The sequence below is a fragment of the Ictidomys tridecemlineatus genome, chromosome 1 (assembly GCF_052094955.1).
Source record: "Ictidomys tridecemlineatus isolate mIctTri1 chromosome 1, mIctTri1.hap1, whole genome shotgun sequence".
NCBI classification, from domain to species: domain Eukaryota; kingdom Metazoa; phylum Chordata; class Mammalia; order Rodentia; family Sciuridae; genus Ictidomys; species Ictidomys tridecemlineatus.
Genome location: NC_135477.1, coordinates 188,386,115 through 188,409,452, shown reverse-complemented (window position 1 = coordinate 188,409,452; position 23,338 = coordinate 188,386,115). Strand labels below are relative to the sequence as shown.

Below are 23,338 nucleotides of genomic sequence, written 5' to 3'. Positions count from 1 at the left end.
CATTATTAATAATACCAGAAAAAGCACAGGTTTTTGTCATGCCTAAATCATTTTCAAGTAAAGAGACTGATTATTTTGAAAAACTGCTTCAGCATAGCTATCATCAAAACTGTGGGTCAGGCAAAGTGGTGCACGCCTATAATACCAAAGGCTTGGGAGGAAGGAGGATTGTGAGTTCAATGCAGTAACAAAAAAAGTGAGTTTCTAAGCAATTCAGCAAGAATAGGGCTGGGGATGTGGCTCAGTGGTTGAGTGCCCCTGAGTTAAATCCCTGGTACCCCTGGCAAAAAAAAAAAATTATGGTAACAAAAATGTGTTATCAGTATAGGGCTGGAGTTGTGGTTCAGTTGGTTCAGTGCTTGCCTAGCATGTATATGGCACTGGGTCTGATTCTCAACACCACATATAAACAAATAAATAAATAAAGGTCCATCAATAACTAATAAACATAAAAAGTAGTATAATTAATGTCAGCAAATAAATTATTATGAATATATTAAACATGTATATCTTCATTAAATCTTACATTCCTGGTGAAAAATTGTCAAGAATAAACATGTTTTATATTGTACTTATTTCGTCTGTTTGGTTGTTTGTAAGCTTACAGGATTTGCTAGAATTCAAGGGACTCTGCTTCTTCTTATGATTATAATCACCTTAGATTTCCCCCTGGATTTTTGTTCTCATCTTCAATGTTCCATTTGCTTCCTAAAAGAAAACCATAAAATCATCATGGACAGTGAATTATGAAAAAAATGAGATTTATGCTGCACTGTACAGTCACACAAGGTTTGATTAATTCCTCAAATATTCCCTTTACACATTCTAAGTTCATGAGGGGAAATAAATCAGGAAAAACAAACAAATATAACAAAACAACAAAAAACAACTATTTATTTGATTAAGTAAAGAAACATCATCTTTATCTATAGAAGCCAGGATTCTGAGGACTTTATGCATCAAATCTCTGTAGAGATTCTTTAGGTAAAGATGCAGGAAAACTTACTTTTCCTGGTGAAATTCACACTCAACATCCTCAAAGAACACTGAGTTCTAAATTATCACACAAATGTGTGGTGGACATTTTACATATAGAGAAGAGATCTCTCATGCTTTCAGTAGAGATTGAAAGCATGAGAGATCTCTTCTCTATATGCAAGATGTTCACATGATTCTGGGGTCTCCAATATTTATTCCATGATTTGTTCAGAAAAACTCAAACTGTTGGAATTCACTTCCTCAAATATATCCATTCTAATATTAGAAATAAACTACTCAGAAAAGAAATAGAAAATCCAAAACACCCTTCTCGTGAAGCCCAGGATGTAAGGCATGCTCCTGGGTCATCCCTAACATCTTTGTAGGTGCATGTCTAATATATGGAATAATGAAGCCCTGCTACCTCGTGTGCAGAAGACAGTTAAGATTAATCCTCCCGACAGAACTCTCTTAGAAAGGCCTGCTGACAAAGCTGGACATTTGCTTGTAGGGGAAGCTAAGGATTTAGGAGGGATCCCACCAAACTAAGCATTAACACTAGTAAATAGTGTTGAGAGTGCAGGGAAACAACATGCTATATTCTAAATTCTGTTTTCTTTCAGAAAGCCTATAATTTAATTGTACTCTTAGGGTAAGACCATAAAGGATCAGGACCACCACCTTCTGCCAACCAAAAAAGATTAATAAGTCCCTGAGCAGGCAAAGAGTCTCTGATGCACTTTCCTGGTAGACAATATTTCATCCAGGTGGTCACAATGTGTTAACTGGGGATTGAGCTCATCCTGTGGGAGTACACCAAGAGAACCATTGGGTGTTTGAACAGATTTCCACAGGCCAAATGATCAACAAATAGAACAAGTTGATTATTTCTATTGGTTAATATCAAAACAGAATGGGATAATAGAAATATAACATAAATATTAAAGAAAATTCAATGTCCCCAAGATGTCATTCTTCAACATGATGCCTATATAAAACTTGATATATCTCAAAAACACTTAGTAGTAGTCAGTAGAAGCTACTTTTCCAAGCCTAATAGGAATAACGAATGTGTAAATGCAGCACACTGTTGGCTTATCTAGTCTACAGTCATGTGCCTCATAACAATGTTTTGCTCAAAGATGTTTTGGGTTAATAATAGGTCATTATATACTAAAGTTGTCTATAATAAAGGGACTCCATGTGTGTGCACCATGCTTCTGGTATAAACAAACCTAATGCACTGTCAACTGCAGGATTTGGTAAAGCAATATGCTGGGAAGGTTTGTAGCCCAGGAACCACAGACACCATAGAGCCTAAGTGTGCAAGAGGCTGTGCCATCCAGGATTTGGGGAATACAGAACGATGTTTGTGCAATGGTGAGGCAGCCTAAAAATGCTCCTCCAGAATGTATCCCTGTATTTATGTGACATATGATGTTCATAAAGGACTTTCCAATTATGATACTCCAAATAGCACAGAATCAGCAGAGAGAGTAAGAATGAATGAAGACAGAGGAAATTTTTTGGTGGGCTAGCATTTATAGGAAAAGCTGATTAATGACATAACAGGTATTATACAGGGAGAAAAATCACAAGCAATATGAAACAGGGGCCAAGACTAACTGGTATCTAATTGCAAACAGACACTGTTTTCCTCTCTGTTTCATAGACTGTGGTTCATTTGGGATTCTCATATGAAAGATAAAACTAAACACTTTCAGATGTTTATAAAAAATGTCTTACAGGATACAAAAAACTTTTTCACATAAAAAGAGTACACAATATTGTGGAAAAAATGAGAAATTCAAATACATTAAAATAAAGGGAATAAAAGATAAAAATGGAGGAGAAACCTGCAATACATGAGACAAAACAGAGCAAGGTCACAGAGTGAGAGGAATAAATACACAATTGAAATGGAACACAGCCAGGATGAGGAGCAGAAGGTGAAAGCCGCGTGTGGAGAGAGGACCACCTCAGTGAAGAGGAAGGCCCAGGAGAACCGCAAGCACATGGGTGTTGACACCCACTGCAGGCCCAGGACCCTTGGGTCAGGACAGAGGACTGGGGAGAGCAGGAGGCTACCCCTGCAGCAGTATTGCCTCTTGTGAAATTTACCACGACCTGCAGCCCAGGGGTTTTCCTGACTATTCCTACAAATTCATAAAGTTTTTCCCCCAGAAACATTGCCAGTAGTATATCACATGAAGATTCTCTCTCGCTCCCTCCCTCCCTCCCTCCCTCCCTAGCTCCTTCATGATCCTGCACACATGCATGCGTACATACTGCCCCACCTCAAGCTCACTGGTTAAGGCATGGGGACAAGAAAGATAGCATTTTCCAGTTTTCAAAGAGAACCCCATCCTTCCTGAGCCCTACATTCAGAAGAAGCTCTTTCCAAAGGCTCACTCCCCTGAGATGTTCTGAGCCAACATGTCTGGGGAAAGAGAATCACCCAGCCCATCTTCTCCTACTCTCCCTGCATAGATCAGAAGGAGGAAGGGCTGAGAAGTGCTCATGAAGAATGGCCCTAGGAGCCTGAATGTCCTGAAGACCAGGGAAAGGCCCAGGCAAGAGAATGCCCCCCACAAGACCAGTAGAATACCCCCATCACAACAGCATGGCTGAAGGAACTATAGGTCACACCTCAGTTAATAAGTCCCCAAGGTACAACAGATGGAGTGACACAGAGGAAATGGACAGAAGTTGAGAAACACATCATGTATGGAAGAAAGAGAAAATATGAACAGTTCTAGATACGGACAGAGTGAATTAATCTCAGTGAATGAAAACCCAGGAGCGGCAGTTCACTGCTGAAATCTCACAAATGTTCATAACCATTACTACGTATGTCCTTCAAATCCTTTCTAAAAACTGAAGAGGAAGAACCATTTCAAGTCTCACTCTTTGAGGCTAAAATTGTGCTGATTAGGAACAAAAAAAAAAATTCAGATAAAGTCTTTCATGAGTGCTAATGCAAAAACTCTCAAATAAATACCAAGATACAATCACAGGAGGTTTATATAAAGAATATACATGTAGACAAAGAAACTGAACTGCAAGATGGTCTGACACGTGAATATCAACTGATGTGACACAGGATTAGCAACATGCCTAAAACACAACCATCTTAGTTGCTGCAGAAAAAAAAATTTGAAAAAGATTACATGCTTCTACAATAAAAAGTATACAACAAATGAGGTCTAGAGGGGATAACTTCAACATAAATTAAGTAATATCTGGAAAGCAGAGAGGACCATCATGATCTATGGTGAAAAAAAAGAAATGCTTTCCCCTAGGATTAGAATATAAAATGTAAATCTCACCAATTCTTAGAAGAACATGCAGAGCACAAGTCTCACAACACTAGATTTGGGAATGATTTCTGGGATGTTGTACTGTCTATGAGATTAATGAAAGCATAACAGACCAATTTGATTTCACCAAAAATAGCTTTCAGTTCTGTTATTTGCAGCAATGAGGCTGGGACTATGGCACCAAGTTCAGTGAAAGAATGCAGCACACAAGGCTACTTGTGTGTTCCACTCAAAGAGTGAGCTACAAGGTGATTTCACAGAAAGTACACGAGTAGTTACCAGAGGGAGGAAGAGAGGGACGGGAGGACAGGGTGGGCCTGAGGAAGGAGGCTGGGTATCAGGTACAAGAATACCTCAGGAGTGGCCAGCAGTACTGCCCACCAGCACAGTAGGTGACCAGGGTGCACAGAATGTCCCTGTGTATTTCATAATGAAGCTGGGAGCAGTCCACAAACACCAAGAAATGATAAATGTTAACAGATGGAAGAGCTAATGCCCTGATCTGATCATGACACACTGGAACAGGTGTGCAACTAGCTCACTGCTCCTAATCAACATGAGCAACTTAAATATGAATCAACACTAAAGAGGAAAATGTTTCCTTTGTAGGAAATAATCAGAGTGAAGTGGCCCCCAAGTAACTGTAGAAAACACCCACACATCAAGCATCTGGAAAGGTGAAAACACATGGAAAGAATGAAGAAAAAGCAGCTGACAAAGCTCAAGCCATTGGCATGACACAAACATGCACATACCTGGAAAGAATGAAAATCCCTAATGGGCCACAGGTCTACAATACATGAGCCTAACATGTAGTTGAGGCTGAAGGACAAAAGACTCCCTCCATCATGATAAAAACAAGTGAAGGATGCATGCTCTCACCACTTCCAGACAACCCAGCAAGAAGAGTGCTACCAGGGAAAACAGGAAGAAAATCCCTGTGTTCCAGACTTCAGCCAACTCACATAGCCCCAGACAGTGGGACAACATCAAGGACTTTACCATTCAGATACAGGTGGGTGCAGGTGACTCAGATTCAGACTCACCCACAGAGACAGCATCCACAGGCCCCAAGATGGAAGGAGACAGAGCAGCCTCTGCACCCATCACCTCTTTCCATCATCCATAGTGACTAGCTCACACAGTGTGCATTTGACTTATTTCTGGCTTCCTGCTCCCTAGAGTCTCTACTGCAAAAGAACAGGGACATTTGAGGTTGCTCCTTCACTGCTGCTCCTACCAGAAAGCTTGCTCACAGCGGGAGATCAGAACCTGAGAATTTGTGGGGCTCCAGTACACCCACACATACACAGAGACCTCACACAAACCTCCTCACAGGGCCATGACCGCTCAACTTTCAAAGGCTAAAGTGACCATCTCCATGTCATATGTCACAGCAGTGGCTCCTGGACCCCAAGCCATTTCCCAAAATTGATGTAACCCAAATGAGTCCACAGGTAGGTCCACATTCAACACCCCACTGTAAGTTTATACCAGTAGGACAAGTGGTGCTCAAAACCTGGAAGCATCCAATAAATAGGAAGATGTGTGCCCAAGTCCAGCAGTGAAAAGTAAGGCACAAAACTCAATAAAAATCAATTAAAATGGGCTGGGAATATAGTTCAGTTGGTAGAGTGCTTGCCTGTCATGTACAAAGCCCTGGGTTTGATCCCCAGCACAAAAAAATATATATCAATATATACATAACAATATATAAAACAGCAGATTCAGGATTACAGTTTGGATGTGTCCCTCAAAAGCTCATGAGTGAGAAAATGCAACACAGTTTGGAGGAGAACTGATTGTGTAGTAGCCTTAAAATAATGGGTAAATTAGTCTCTGATGGGATTAACTGCAGGGTCACTCGAGGCAGGTAGCCTGTGGCTGGAGGAAGTGCTTCATTGAAGGAGTGGCTATAGGGTAAATATTTGTATCTGGTGAGTGGAGACCTCTTTGCTTCATCACCATGTGAACTGCTAAGCTCTGCCACACTTTCCCCCATGATGTGCTGCCTGAGAGTGTCCCTCTTGCTGTTCTACCTCATCCAGAGCCATGAAGAATGGAGCCTGCCTTCTGTGGACTAAGACCTCTGAAACTGTGGCCCTCAAATAAACTTTTCCTTCTCCACAATTGTTTCATTGGGTCCTTTAGTCACAGTGGCAAAAAAGATGACTGAAATGCTGAGTACACTGTGTGGGGTACTGGTCACAGACCCCAGAAGGAACAGGGAAGGGCTTACCTGTGAATTACTGATAAACCCAGCCTAATTCCCTCTTAAGATTGGGAGCCATCTCACCACAAAGATATGAAAAGTTAATTTCGGCTTTACTATAAATTACGGTGATTTCTAAACTTGCTTGGAATGCCTGCCCGTGCCTTGAACTCACTCATGCCTGGCTTTCCCTGTCCAGATAACAACCCTCTCTGAAACCCTAATGGCACCTCACAAATTGTGGCTTTCCCTGGCCAGATAACAACCCTTTCTGAAACTCTGGCAGTGCCTCATAAATTCTGATGTTGGGATCTAAATTTACTCCCTAAGTTCTAGACTACCTGCCTTTGGGTTATGCTTGTCAAAATCCTGTTATCTGTAAGTTCTCAAGACACTTCACCTTTTTTCAACTTTCTGTGCTATAAAGCTGTGCTCCTAGAGAGCTGGAGTGCTTGCTATCTTCTGTTCCCACAGGTTTCAGGAGAGATAGGCCCAGCCCATTGGAATTACAAGCTTGCTTTAATTTGATTTAAATTGGAGTTGGTGGTCTTTTTTTTTTTTTTTTTTTTTTTTTTCATCATGGTTTAACATTTGGAGGCCCCAGAGAGCTAAGACTGCCAAAACTCTGAAGCCAAACCTTCGCTCCAGAACTCTGGGCTAGAGAGCCGCTCTAGGGGGTGCACACCTTGAGACATCCCAAGACATGCCTTTGATTTATCAGGTTGCTGGAGTGAACTACCACATTAAAACAATTCACAAGCATTTGATGGAGGAGGCCTCCATAGGTAAGTGGCGCCCTTATAATATCTGGTATTCAGTTAAGGGAGATCTCTTCTGAAGACAGAGAGGTTGTCTCGTGAGGCACATATACTCCTGTCCAGGACAGTAACAAACATTCTGTCATCTGGTACTGGTTTGATAAGGAATTCCTCTGGAAGGACAGAGAGGTACCTGATGGGGTACTACACACTCCTGTCCTGGAGCATTAGCAAGACATTGCACTGCTCCTTGGTTTTGGTGCATGGGCCTCGTTTTTTCATATGACTTGTTCTGTGTTCTATATGTTTTTTCTGCCTTTTGTTGTGTGTCCTCTCTAATAGAAACTTAAGACAATTGAACATCAAAATGAGTAATAAAGCAAATAAGCCTGACACCCCTTTAAGCTGTGTTTTAAAGAACTTTGATAAACTTTACCCCTCCTTTGTTAAGCAGGATTAGGGAAGCAATATTTTCTTCCCCTAGTTGGTCACCTTGAGTACATCCACTGCAAAGGAAAATGCCTGCTGGGGATCTAAGAACTGAATATCTCCCAAATTAACAAGTGAATATAACCTGCCATCAGGCACCCTGGGAAACCCTACCAAAATTAACTTTTGAAAATTCCTTTAAAACCCCTTGTCCCTCCAGATCAAGAGAGTCACAACCTTTGGAACAGGAGTCCCTTGTGTTTATTCTTTGTTAGCAAAGCAATAAACTTCCCTTTTCCTTTTCTCAAAACCCTGTCCTCATTATTAAATTGGCTTTGAGAATAGGAACCTTACTTTCAGTTACAAATTTTGACACCCCAGGGGTACTCCAGAGGAGCCCCCACTCCACTTTCTTGGGGAAGCCTAGCACTCCAAACAACTGCATGCCAAGAATATAAGATAAACTTTTTGAGAGCTGACTGCTGGAAAGTTAGGAGATATTGAGAGTGCCTGAGGTCAAACCTAACAACAGGAGCTAATCCTGTAAGTAAAAGGAGGGACTAAGGAACTCCCAGCAGCTGCCGAAGCCCCTTTTGCTTCAGGAAACTCCTACCTTCCTTCCCTGCACTGTAAGGATTGCTCCACCAGTCTACTTAAAAAAAAAAAAATTGTGTGTGTGTGGGGGTGGGGGGACTGAATGCAATAAAGTCGCCACACTGAGACCCTTGATTTTACACTTCTGGTTGCCCCTCTGTGACAACATCTGGTCCACTCATGGGGACATCTGTAGTACCACTGGTTTTTAGGAGTCATAATTAAATGGGCATTGGAAACTTGGGGAGATTTTTTCCCTTATCTGGTCTGTTTGTTTTAAAGGTTCCTGTGTGTTGGCATTAGTCTGGAGCTCCTATCTGTCTGTCTGCCATTGTGTCTTTGTTTGTATCTGTTTCTGGCCCTTTAAGACATGGGCAATAATGTGTTGATATTATTGACTGTTTCTTGGGAATGATCTTGGCTGAAAAAGTGCTGCCTCTAATGCATGAACATAGCAGGACTCTCAGGAAGACCCTCCCCTTCCTTCAGCTCCTCTTTATCCTCTCACTACAGTGTTGCCATGCCACTTTCTTTCTTTCTGGAGGATGATATGAGCACCCAACAGCTACTTAAATGCTTCTAATGCATCTGCAACTCTTCAAAATTTGGGTGAAAGATTTCCCAGCCTTGGTAGCTCTCAATCACTGTTCAATACAGAGCAGGCATGTTGGGCTCTACCTGCTGAGGCCGTTTCCTACTTTTCTGTCTAGGCCTAGAGAACCTGAGTACACAGTGTTCCAAGTTCTGATCTGCCTTAGATGTGTGGAGGTAACCTTAGCCAAACTTTAGCCTCAAATGCCCCTACTATGCTTCTCCTGCTTCTCTGTAAGGGACCAAAAGTCAATTTCCCCTTGAATAGAAACATCAGCTTTTCTGTTCTCACCTCTTACCTTAGACCTATCAAAAATATCTAAACAGCCTATTACTAAAAGGTCTACTCCCCCTGAGTTATGAGCAAGCTTTAGAGCAAGATTTATCCTGTTTGTCACTCAGAGAGAAAGATGAAACCTAGGAATGGCCACACAAAGAAGTGGACCTGCTCCACAGCAAATGGCTTATCTTAGTAAGAAACTTAACATCATAGCTTTGTTCCCAAAGTTAATAGAAAGTAAGTATCATAATTATAGACATCCAAACCTGTCCAACTATGGACTAAAAAGAAAAAAAATGGTTAAAACGCCTTAGGCATGAGGTTTCTGCTCAGAACAGCAGTTTTCCTAGCTCCTTCCTGACCTAAGCCAGGACTTACAATGAAATGCAAATGAAAGCTCAGCAGGAGACTAATCTCAAATCTTAAAAAAGGAAAGTAAAAGTGTTCTTTATCTGAATTTATATTAGACTGAACCAAAAAGTAAATTGTAGAAAACTTTACTAATTACTGGCTGGTCATTTTTTTAGGATTCTTGCTTTTACTTAGAGTCTGTATTTTTTGAGTTCATAATTTTGATCCTACAGACCTGGGTTAATGTTTTTCCATTCAGCCCTATTTTTTATTCAACTATGGAGTTTTTAAACAGTGCAATGGAAATTTTACCTGCAAAAAACTACAAGGCCATTACTATTGTGTCATGTGTGCACACTTGTGTTACATGTTGTATATCTATATTTGCAAATGTCCATATATCATGTACATGATATGAAAATTGGTAGATATATAAGGAGCACTCATAAAATTAAAAATTGAATCCAAATACCTTTAATTCACATGATTTAAAAAGGTTCAATTTAAATTGGATAAACAGATAAGACTGGATATGTCTTTAAAATTAAACTTAACTCATAAGTCTCTCTAGATGGTCAAAAAATAATAAATATTAATGTCTATAACATGTAAGTATCATAATTTTAGAATACAAACCTGTCCAACTTGGCTCCAGAAATTTCCTTCAACAAGGAAAATGGCTAATACTGTTCAATTTACTTGTCTGATATTTTGGTAAAATAAGTAAAGTAGATTTAACATGGGATTACTCATATTTATCAGTAATTTTGTTTGTTAGACATCTGATTAATTTACAAGATTAAAATGCTAACTGTTAAATATACTATCAAGTACTCTTAACTCCTTCAATTCCATTGGGTAACATAATTGAAGTTTTCATAAAATGATAAATGAAAGAAAGGATTTAAAGTTACTTTATCAGCACTAAAAAGAAAGGTTTTACTAAAAATTTAAAGTCCCAACGGACATAATTCTATATACTTAAATATTGTGTTTTCATAAAATGGTAAACAGATGTAATTCTATATTCAAAGGTTTATTAAAGATTTTTATATGCAAAGGTGCAAAAGTTTCAACTGTTTCAATTAAGAGTTATGTAAACAACATAAAGTATTTCTTTTTATTAAAATGAAATAATTTGTCTAAACTCAAAAATTTATAAGGAGTGTTTCATATTGTGAACAAAAGGGGAATAACAGATAAAAAAGAAAAATTAAAAGTTCTATGAGTTGGTTTTATATATGTAAAATGATTCGTCAAGGCTATTTGAAGTTTTTCCTTAAGGTTAAAGTTTAATCTGTATGTTAAAAACTAGAATTTCTTAAACCCTTGATTTACTCATAACATTGTGTTTATTAAGTCTTGTATTTTTTGAGCAAGTAATCTTAAAGAAATTAAGGATTATAAAATTGTGGTTAAAAAACAACTATTATTTTAAAATATTATAATATGTTATTTCCTTAAGAGCTAAGTTTAATTAATATAAAAACATCATGGTAATTATAATGCTATTACTATTTTTTGTATATTAAATATGTTCATATCTTCCAGGTATACAAGTTTTTAAGGTATAAACTTTAAAAGAATATTATATCAAGATGGTTTTCTCTGAACTAAAGTTTTATGGTAACTTTGGGCTTATAAAAATGATAAACTTTATTGGAGATTTATTTATACTATTTAATATTCTATAACTGGAACTGTTATCAATAAGATCTAGAGTTTTATGTTACCTTTTATACTGGGGTGCAATTTAAATGTATTTTAAGTTAAGGAGAGCCTAATGTATGTAAAGGTTAATATTGTAGAACACAAATATTTTGCAACTTTTCCACAAAGGTTAAAAGTTCTCAGTCTTTCTGTAATTCATGTTGAAATGTAATATCATATTATGTTAGCTGATATTCATGTGACCTCAAGCAACAATATATGTAAACTTTATAAAATGATATTTAAGAAACAAAAATCAGCTTCAAAACTAGAAAAGTTTACTTAAGATTTATAAGGATTTATGAAGATCCCTGCCTTTCCCGAGATAAGGCTCTGCCTCCCATTTTAATACATGTCAGAATGACTCCACAGCAGGCCAGACTTCAGTTCATTTAAAGTTGTATTTAAACGATTGATTTTTATTGCTAAGATTAGTAGGCTCTCAAATGGGGGTTATAATATAACTCAGTCAAAATTGAAGGTAGATATTACACAAACTAAATACGTTTTTACTCTAGTTAATTTTTTTTTTTTTTTTTTGTAGATGGACACAACATAATGTCTTTATTTTTATATGGTGCTGAGAATCGAACCTGGGTCCCGCCCATGCTATGCACACGCTCTACTGCTGAGCCACAATCCCAGCCCTACTCTAGTTAATTTTATTTTGTATTTTTTTATAAACTGTCTAAATGTTGCCTGTTAATGATTTACAGAGGTATTGCTTCAAGAACACACAACCTGGGTTAATTTAAGATAATAAGCCATCACTTAAAGGACAGATAGGATAGCACTGATCCCAGTTGATTTGAGGTTATAGACATTAAAGTTAAAGCCCAGTATTCTTAATTTGAGACTGGAGAGGCTGACTTACTAGGTGTTTAAGATCAAGTCTTAAAAAGTAAAGTTAAATTAAAAGGGACCAAGAACCAATATTTGGCTCTTGGCCTCTGAGTCAGTGTAAACCCAGGGGACAGAGAATTTCTCTAAAGAGCTTTGCAACTCTGGGCCACATAACCTCCTGACCAGAGAGATTAATGAGATCACTGGAGAACAGAGAGCCAATCGATGCACTTGCCATGAAGAGGGAAGACATCCCTGGTGCTTCCAAGGGAAGCCACGTGGTCAGCAAGACCTGGACCTCTCCTAGACCAAATGGCACTAGCAGAACTAAGAAATTGCTCTCAAGTTTCCCAAGAGTGACTCCCATGGAAACTCAGCTGACTCTTAATAATAGAAACAAAAGTCAGTTTGACTTGCTTTATCTTAAACACCTAGCAAAAACAGTTAAAACCAAAATAGCCACTCCTGGGCATTTCAAAATAGATAATCATAGTTAAATATTAAGATATACACTTATGTTAGCCCCCAAATAAGTAAGACTGGAGGCTACAAAGAGGGATTCTCAGGCAGAAATGCCTGATAACTATCAAAAGAGACTATCAAAAGGAACTGCCAGAGTCAGAAGGTTTTAGTTAATTTAATGCCTACAGATATTTCTAACTTACACAGGTAGGCTTGATGTTTGCTAGTATAATTATCCAGCCTAAATAACAGAAACAAAGGGATCTCTACTGGACACGGAGGTCATACCAGCAACATTTTATAAGATGACATTGAGTAACTTAACTACATCTCATGAAGATGGATATCTGCAACCTTAAAATTAAATATTGTGTTTACATTCCTAATAACTCTAAAGATGTTAAAGATTTACATTCCTATATAAAGGTCTTGTCCACTCTGGCCTTATTATGGGGACAGCATCTCAATCTTCACACCTCCTGGGGAAAAAAATATTAACTTCTGCCACCTTCATGATATTCATTGTCATGTTCCAGAGGTGGCAATATTTGTTCAGTACTCATGTTTTCTGTTTCTTTCATAGAAAACACCCATCTGCACAGGACTTTACAACCTATTCTTCCCCAACCAGACTTCAATCTGACCTGAACTGCCACATCACCCCTTCTCAGCTCAGAGGAAGCCAGAATGAGTACCACCCCTTTTCTTACAACAATTGTGCAAGAAATAGATAGACAGTCAATATAAATGGGTAAATTGGGTCAGGTCAGATCAGGGAGACTTGTTTTGGGTGAGTTTGAGAAGTTGGGAACTGTTACCTGAAGGATTAAAATTCCTTCAGAGCTCTTCCCCTACCCTATCAAAGATTTGAAAGTGACACATAAGAAAAGGGGGAATGATAAACCCAGCCTAATTCCCTCTTAAGATTGGGAGCCTTCTCATCACAAAGACATGAAAAGTTAATTTCAGCTTTACTATAACTTACTGTGATTTCTAAACTTGCTTAGAATGTCTGCCCATGCCTTGAACTCACCCATGCATAGCATTCCCTGACCAGATAACAACCCTCTCTGAAACTTTAGTGGCATCTCATAAATTCTGATATTGGGGTCTAAATTTACTCCCTAAGTGCTGGACTATCAACCTACGATCTGCCTTTGTGTTATGTTTGTCAAAATCCTGTTATCTGTAAGTTCTCAAGACCGCCCCCCCCCCATTTTTCAACTTTCTGTGCTATAAATCTGTGCTCCTAGAGAGCTGGGGTGCTGCCTTCTATTCCCACAGGTTTCAGGAGAGACAGCCCTGGCTGGTCAGAATCACAAGCTTGCTTTAATTTGGTTTAAATTGGAGTTGGTAGTCTTTTCTTTCTGTAGTGGTTTAACATTACTGCATTTGCACATCACATTGGAACTAGTGTGGTCTGAGGTCTGAAAAAAGTCTCTCACAGCTTTGCCTAATGAGAAGACAACTGTTGAGAAAATCAGTGAAAAGTGATTAAGCACATTTTAAGGAAACAAAATCCTGCATCTGGCTGAAGGTTTATACAAAAAAAATCACAATGTGGAGTGTAAGAGAAAAAGGTATAATAAAAACTATCGAGAATCCAAGACGGTGGGCCAGAGGGAGGCAGCATTCTGTGTCACTCCGTGAACTGGGATTCAAGTAGTGAGAATACTGTTTCTCTTTGAGTGATATTCCTGCTCCCATGCAGGAATCACCGCCCACCATGCCTATCCAGGGCTCCAGGCCTCAGCATCAGAGTAGGTCTCCCAACTACTCATCCATGCAGGACTAACAGGTACCCAGTGGGACCACCATCACCTGCACAGAACATTCGGCCACCTACCCAAGTAGAAATCACCAATGCCATTCCCATGCAGGACACTCAGAATTCCCACATGCAGGAATTCTGGCTGCCACTCCCAGGTGGGCCCCCATCAATCAATGTGGGGCTCCCCCATCACCACCATCTTGGAACTCTGCAGCAGCAGAGATAGTCCCCTACATGCAGTAGCCTTCCTGCACCCAAGAACTTCACAGAGGCTCTGAAATCAGCCAACAGCCACAGAGCTTATCTCTGAATTCATCGTCCAACATCATTGCTCGGCTCCCCCAACCCAGCCTGACATCCTACCACTGAAAGCAGGCACCTCCCTCTTGGGTCACCTTCATCACCATCTTCAGTGGGGGGCAACTCCCAGATTGGAATTCTGGATGGCCAGATATCCAGTTTCTAACTCCCCCCTCTCCTCAGCAGCCACTATCCCGGCACAGTGACACCCTGGTAACCTTCACCATCCTGAGGGAGGAGATAACAGCTAACAACAGACAACCCCACCTATTGGATGAGAAGGGAAGCAATAAAGATACTGATCTCCACCAAAACAATACCTCTTTCTTCCTTCAAGATATATATATACATATATATTTTTTTTCTTCTCCCTCTTTATTCCCCCACCCTCACATCCTCAACATAATGTAAAAGCAAGTACTTTGCATGAATTAGAATTCTGGGATGTCTGAATAGTATATTACAGTTGTGATATATATTCCTTCTTTTTTCTTTTTCTCCACCAATTTCTATTATTTTTATTTTTCTTAATATATGTGTGTGTTTGTTTTATGTACTCTACTGTCTTCCTACTTACTTGTCTACCCAAATTTACTTCCTCTCCCTTCTCCTGCTACTAACCTTCCTCTTTAGATTTCTCTTTCACACTTCCTAAGATACAACAACTCTATCTCCTCACCCCCTACCTCCTCAGCATATCATCCTATTCCTCGCCCTTGGTTTTTTGTCCATCAGAAACTGTAAACCCTTTTACAAATCTACTGAGTATATTATAGATAACAATTAAATTCACCATTTCTGTACATTGTGACCAAATTGTAAATGTCTTAATGGCAAACATCAGTTTTTAGGGTGTATATTTTTTATACTAGGATCTGATAACATTGTCCTTCACCTCAAAGGAGTAGTATCCCTACAGGGGATAAGCCTATAGGGTAAAAAATAACATCTAAGATCCACAGAGCTAGAAGGAAGACACACAGCAACATGGAAAGACAAGGGAAGAGAGTGCCCCAAACAAATCAAGATGCCACGTGATTTGAACCCATGGCCAGCATAGCAGAAGGAACGACAGAGAAGGAGTTCAGGAATTCATAATTAAAATGTTCTGTGAATTAAAGGATATTATAAGAGAGCAAATACAGGCAGCAAAAGATGATTTTGACAAAGAGCTACACAAACAAATATAGGAAGCAGAAGACAACTTTAATAGGGAGACAGAGGTTCTAAAAACAAAACAAAACAGAAATCCTTAAAATGAAAAAAAAAACACAATAAACTAAATTAAAAGTTCAATTGAAAACATCACGAACAGATTAGACCACTTGGAAGACAGGACCTCAGACAATAAAGACAAAATATACAATCTTGAAAACAATGTAGACCACACAGGGAAAATGGTAAGAGACCATGAGCAGAACATTCAGGAAATATGGGATAGCATAAAGAGACCAAAATTAAGAGTTATTGGGATAGAGGAAGGCATAGAATTCCAAACCAAAGGAATGAACAATTTATTCAACAAAATAATATCAAAAAATTTCCCAAATATGAAGAATGAGTTAAAAAAAACAAATTCAAGAGCCTTTCAGGTAGCCAAAGGTACAAAATCACAACAGATCCACATCAAGACACATTATAATGAAAATGACAAACATACAGAATAAGGAGAGAATATTAAAAGCCCTGAAGAAAGAAATAAGATTATATATAGGAAGAAACCAATTAGATTTTGTGCAGATTTTTCAACCCAGACCCTGGAAGCTAGAATATCCTAGAACAACATATATCAAGCTCTGAAAAAAAATGATGCCAAGCAAGAATCTTATATCCAGCAAAATTAAGCTTTAATTTGGCAATGGAATAAAAACCTTCCATGATAAACAAAAGTTAAAAGAATTTACAACTCAAAAGCCTATACAATAGAACATCCTCAGCAAAATATTCCATGAAGAGAAATTGAAAAACAACAACAAAAATGAACAAAGGGAGGTATTACACTAAAGAAAAAACTAATCAAAGAAGAAACCAAGTCTACTTATATAACAAAAATGGCTGGGAATACAAATCATGTCTCAATAATAACCCTGAATGTTAATGGCCTAAACTCACCAATCAAAAGACATAGACTGGCAGATTGGATTAAATAACAAGACCCAACAATACGCTGCCTCCAAGATAGCTGGGGTTGTGGCTCAGTGATAGAGTGCATGCCTGGCATGTGTGAGGTACTGGGTTTGATTCTCAGCACCACATATAAATAAATTAACAAAATAAAGGTCCATCAATGTCTAAAAAATATTTTTAAATATATTCTGCCTCCAAGAGACTCATCTTATAGGAAAAGACATCCACAGACTGAAGGTGAAGGGTTGGTAAAAATCAGACCACTCACATGGACTGTGGAAGCAAGCAGGGCTTTCCATCCTCATATCAAATAAAGTAGACTTCAAACCAAAGTTAAGCAAAAGGGATAAAAAAGGATATTTTATACTGCTTAGGGGAACCATTCATCAACAAGACATTATCAATAATAAATGTATATGCCCCAACAATGGAGCTTCTACGTTTATCAAACAAACTCTCTCAAGTTCAAATAGACCACAACACAATAATTATGGGTGACTTTAACATATCTCTTTAACAACTGGATCTTCCAAACAAAAGCCAAAGAAGCTATAGAACTCAAAAACGTAATCAATCACTTAGATTTAACTGACATATATAGAATATTTCATCCTTCAATAAAAGAATTCACTTCCTTTTCAGCAGCACATGGATCCTTCTCTAAAATAGACCTTACATTATGCCACAAAACAACTCCAAGCAAATATAAAATAGTAGAGATACTACCTTGCATTCTATCAGATCATAATTGAATGAAATTAGAAATCAATGATAAAATAAAAAACAAAAGCTACTCCAACACCTGGAGAATAAATAATATGCTACTGAATGAACAATGGGTTGCAGAAGACATAAAGGAGAACTTAAAAAGTTTTTAGAAGTAAATGAGAACACACATACAAAGTATCGAAATTTCTGGGACACCATGAAGGCAGTACTAAGAGGAAAGTTCATTGCATGGAGTTTATTCCTTCAAAGAAAAATGTCTACAAATAAATGACTTAAATGACTACAAATAAATGACTATAACTTATAGTTATAAACATATAACATTATATCTCAAAACCCTAGAAAAAGAACAAATCAACATCAAAAGTTGTAGAAGACAGAAAATAATTAAAATCAGAGCTAAAAATCAATTAAATTGAAACAAAAGAAACAATTGAAAACATTGACAAAACAAAAAGTTGATTCTTTGAAAAAATAAATGAAACTGATAGACCATTAGCCATGCTAATGATGAGAAGGAAAGAGAAAACTCAAATTATTAACATAGGTGATAAAAAAGGAAATATCACAAGAGACACTACACAAATACAGAAGATAATCAGAAATTATTTTGAAAACTTGAACTCAATAAAATAGAAAATAATTTATCAAAGGCATTGACAAATTTCTAGAGTCCTATGATTTGCCCATATTGAATCAGGATTATATACACAATTTAAACAGATCAATTTCAAGCAATGAAATAGAAGATGCCATCAGAAGCCTACCAACCAAAAAAAGCCCAAGACTGGATGGATACACAGCCGAGTTCTACAAGACCTTTAAAGAAGAACTAATACCGATACTTTTCAATTTATTTCAGGAAATAGAGAAAGAGGGAGCACTTCTAAACTCATTCTATGAGGCCAATATCACCCTGATTCCAAAACCAGGCTAAGGCACATCAAAATAAGAAAACTTCAGACAAATATCTTTAATGAACGTAGATGTAAAAATTCTCAATAAAATTCTGAAAAATCAAATACAAAATCATATAAAAAAGATAGTATACCACAATCAAGTGGGGTTCATCCCAGGGATGCAACATTCAGAAATAATAAGTGTAATTCATCACATCAATAGACTTAGAGATAAGAATCATATGATCATCTCAATAGATGCATAAAAAGCATTCGACAAAATACAGCACCACTTGATGTTCAAAACACTAGAAAAACTAGAGATAACAGGAGCATATCTCAACACTGTAAAAGCTATCTATGCTAAGCTCCAGGCCAACATCATTCTAGATGGAGACAAATTGAAGCATTTCCTCTAAAAACTAGAACAAGACAAGGATGCCCTCTTGCACCACTTCTGTTTAACACAGTTCTTGAAACACTGGCCAGAGCAATTAGACAGATGAAAGGGATACACATAGAAAAAGAAGGGATACACATAGAAAAAGAAGAACTTAAATTAGCACAATTTGCCAAAGATATGATTCTATACCTAGAAGACCCAAAAATCTCCATCAGAAAACTTCTAGAACTAGTAAGTAAATTCAGCAAAGTAGCAGGATATAAAATGAACACCCTTAAATCAAAGGTATTTCTGTATATCAATGACAAATTATCTGAAAGAAAAACTAGGAAAACCACCACATTTATAATAGTCTCAAAAAAATGAAATAGTTGGGAATCAACCTAACAAAATGGGGAAAGACCTGAAAACTACAGAACACTAAAGAAAGACATTAAAGAAGATCTTAGAATATGGAAATATCTCCCATGTTCTTGAATAGGCAGAATTAATATTGTCAAAATGACCATATAACCAAAAGCATTATACAATTTAATGTAATTCCAATCAAAATCCCAATGACATTCCTCATAGAAATAGAAAAAGCAGTCATGACATTCATCTGGAAAAAATAAGAGACCCAGAATAGCCAAAGCAACCCTTAGCAGGAAGAGTGAAGCAGGAGGTATCACAATACCAAATCTTAAACTATACTACAGAGTAATAGGGACAAAACAGGCATGGTACTGGCACCAAAATAGACTTGTAGACCAGTGGTACAGAAGAGAGGACACAGAGACTAACCCATATAATTACAATTATGTTATTTTCGACAAAGGTATATAAAGGACTAAAAGAGGTAAACACCAAGAATAACTGATAACCCAATCAATACATGGGCCAAGAAACTGAACAAACACCTCTCAGAAGAGGATATACAATCAATCAACAAACACATGAAAAAATATTCATCTTCTCTAGCAATTAGAGAAATGCAAATCAAAACTACTCTAAGATTTCATCTCACTCCAGTCAGAATGGTAGCTATTAAGAACACAAACAACAATAAGTGTTGGTGAGGATGTGGGGAAAAAGGCACACTCATACATTGCTAGTGGGACTGCAAATTGATGCAGCCAATATGGAAAGCAGTATAGAGATTCCTTAAAACCTGAGAATGTAACCACCTTTAGACCAGCTATCCCTCTCCTCGGTCTATAACCAAAGGACTTAAAAATAGCATACTACAGGGACACAGCCACATCAATGTTTACAGCAGCACAATTTGCAATAGCTAAACTGTGGAGCCAACTTAAATGCCCTTCAATAGATGAAAGGATAAAAAAAAATGTGGCATATATACACAATGGAATATTACTCAGCAATAAAAGAGAATAAAATCATGGCATTTTCAGGTAAATGGATGGAGTTAGAGAACATAATGCTAAGTGAAGTTAGCCAATCTCAAAAAACCAAATGCTGAATGTTTTCTCTGATAGAAGGAGGCTGATTCACAGTGGGGTTGGGAGGGGGAGCAAGGAAGGAATAGACAAACTCTAGATAGGGCAAAGGGGACTGAGGGGAAGGGAGGGGATGAGGGGGTAAAAACGATGGTGGAATGAGATGGACATCATTACCCTAAGTACATGTATGAAGAAATGAATGATGTGAATATACATTGAATACAACCAGAGATATGAAAACATTGTGCTCTATATGTGTTATATGAGCTGTAATACATTCTGCTGTCACATATAACAAATTAGAATAAAAACTTAAAAACTATTCTTAGAAATTTGAGTATTCAGGGCTGGGGATATAGCTCAGTTGGTAGAATGCTTGCCTCACATGCACAAGACCCTTGGTTCAAAAACCAGCACCACCAAAATGAAAGAAAAAAAAATAGAGTATTCAGGTTGGGCATGAGGGCACATGGCTCCAATTCCAGTGATTTGGCAGGCTCATGTAGGAGGATCACAAGTTCAAAGCCAGTCTTAGAAATTAGATACTTCTTAAGCAACTTAGTGAGAATTTGTCTCTAGAAAAATAAAAAGCTGTGGTTGTAGTTTAGTGATTAAGCACCACCAGGTTCAATCTCTGATATTAAAAAAAAAAGTATTCAGGTGGGCACAGTGGTGCACGGCTCAAATCCCAGGTATTTGGGAGGCTGAGGTGCAAGGAGTATATGTTGCATTCTAACCTAAGCTACATAGTGAGAACCTGCCTCAAAATAAAAAATAAAAAGACCTAGGGATATAGCTCATGGAGGAGCATCCATGAGTTTAATTCCTACTATAGAAAAAAAATGAGTGTTCACCAGCACCCAAGTGTACCAGGGAACTAAGGAAGCCCACCCAGGCCAAGAGAAATCCTTTCAGACAGGACCAAGACCCAATGCTCAGCACTGCCTTCTCTCCAGGCTCAGGTCTGCAGAGAACTGAGGATGAAGGAGATTTAAACAGCACGACCATGTGTTAAAGCAGCAGCCTCAGCACAAATGTCCACAGAAACAGGAGGAGATGAGCCCTTGTTATTTCTTCTGTTTTCTTTCCAGCTATTTCCTCACAGAACTCCATCAAAACCCAAGCTCAACACAAGCTAAGAGAGACCCTCTGAGTACATTGAATAATGAAACTACTGTCTCCAAAAACTATCTACAAGTCACTACATACAGTGGCTAGAGCATTCATCAAACAAAAGAAACTCTGAATAGAGGGAGAAACTGATTTCAGAGAAGAAATTATTATAATATTCAAATAACCACTTTTCAAAAGCAGCAAAATAAGGAATACACAGAAATAGAAAAATACATCTCATGAATAGAAAAAATGCTTGAGTTAAACCACTACTGAGAAAACGTGGACACTAGACTCACTAACAAGTCTTAAAACCAACTGCCTGAATCTTTAAGATGCACCACCTACAACAGGTCAAAACACCCAATAAACAACTGAGACTCTCACATGGACACTCGGTGAAATCCAGTGACAGGAGGAGTCAGTGGCAATTGTCTGACAGTGAGTGACAGCTGGAGCACACAGAAGAGCTGTCGTGGTGTCAGTCTAGCTCAACAGCACACCCACCACAGCACTACCAACAGCAGCCCAGCACACATCCTTCTCAACATCACAGGGAAGTCTCCACGACCAGCCACCTTCAGCCACAACAGGCGTTAGTGCAGAAGGCTACCAAATCCCAATGTGGCACCAGGAACACTGGAATTACCATGGCATCAGTAACAGAAACACAACTGGGTGACCTCCAGATATAGGAAGGTCAAATCCCAAAGTTCTAAACAGCACACGGGTCAAGGGTGTCTCAGGATCAGTTTGAATATTTCAAAGGAAAAGAACTGAAACTGTATCTTAGAAACTTTGTGGAACAGAGCACAGGCAGGGCTTAGGGGGAATTAGAGGAGCTGAAGGCTTACATTATAAAAGAAGAACTAAAATCAACCCTTCATCCCGCCACTTCAGGAACTAAAGAACGAACAGCAAGGAGAACCTACATCTGATGCTAGCATATAATTAAAGACATCAATGATACTGTGATGAGGAAATCAATAGAAAATCAAATCAAAAGCAGGTTCTTCATTAACATGCTTGTAACAGATACACTTAAGAAAAAAGACCCTCTCTAGAAATTAGAGAAATGTATATCAAACTTACTCTAAGATTTCATCTCACTCCAGTCAGAATGGCAGCTATCAAGAATACAAAATAACAATAAGTGTTGGTGTGGATGTGGGGGAAAAGGCACACACATACATTGCTGGTGGGATTGAAAATTGTTGTAACCACTCTGGAAAACAGTATGGAGATTCCTGGGAAAACTTGGAATGAGACTACCATTTGACCCAGCTGTTTCACTCCTTGGTTTATACCCAAAGGACTTAAAAACAGTATACTACTGGGACACATCAATGTTGATAGCAGCACAATTCACAATAGCTAAATTATGGAACCATCTCAGATCCCCTTCAGTAGATGAATGGATAGGGAAAGTTGATATATATACACAACGGAACATTAATCAGCATTAAAAGAGAATAAAATCATGGCATTTGCAGGTAAATGGATGGGGCTGGGATAATGCTAAGTGAAGCAAGCCATTCCCCAAAAAACCAAAGGCTGAATGTTTTCTTTGCTATGAGGATGCTGACTCATAATGTCATTGGGGGTGGGGGGAGCATGTGAAGAATGGAGGAACTTAGGGGAAAGGGGAAGGAGGGGAAGGGAGGGGGAAAGGGAGGAGGAATGATGATGGAATGAGTTAGACAACATTACCCTAAGTACATGTATGAAGATACAAGTGGTGTGAACATACTTTGTGTACAATCAGTGACTTGAAAAATTGTGCTCTATATGTGTAACATGAAATGAATTGCATTCTGCCATCATGTATAACAAATTAGAATAAATAATTTAATTTTTAAAAAAAGAAAAGAAAAAAGACACAAACTTAGAAATGAAAGACACCATTATTATTCCTACAGAGAGTAAAAGAACTATCCAGGAATATTATGAATAACTGTCTGAACACAATTTGTGAACTCAAATATAGTGGACCAACTCCTGGAGGAAAATAGTCTACCACAACTCA

General features: G+C 38.2%; 1 protein-coding gene across 1 annotated transcript in view; it reads right to left on the bottom strand.

Annotated features, from left to right (window-relative positions):
• LOC144378634 (uncharacterized) overlaps positions 1–23,338 on the bottom strand; it is a 65,603-nt gene that overhangs the window by 5,810 nt on the left and 36,455 nt on the right. The window contains exon 7 of the mRNA XM_078053244.1: positions 657–708. Coding sequence (XP_077909370.1) covers positions 690–708 — 19 coding nt within the window. The 3' untranslated portion in view covers positions 657–689. The remainder of the gene's footprint in view (positions 1–656; positions 709–23,338) is intronic.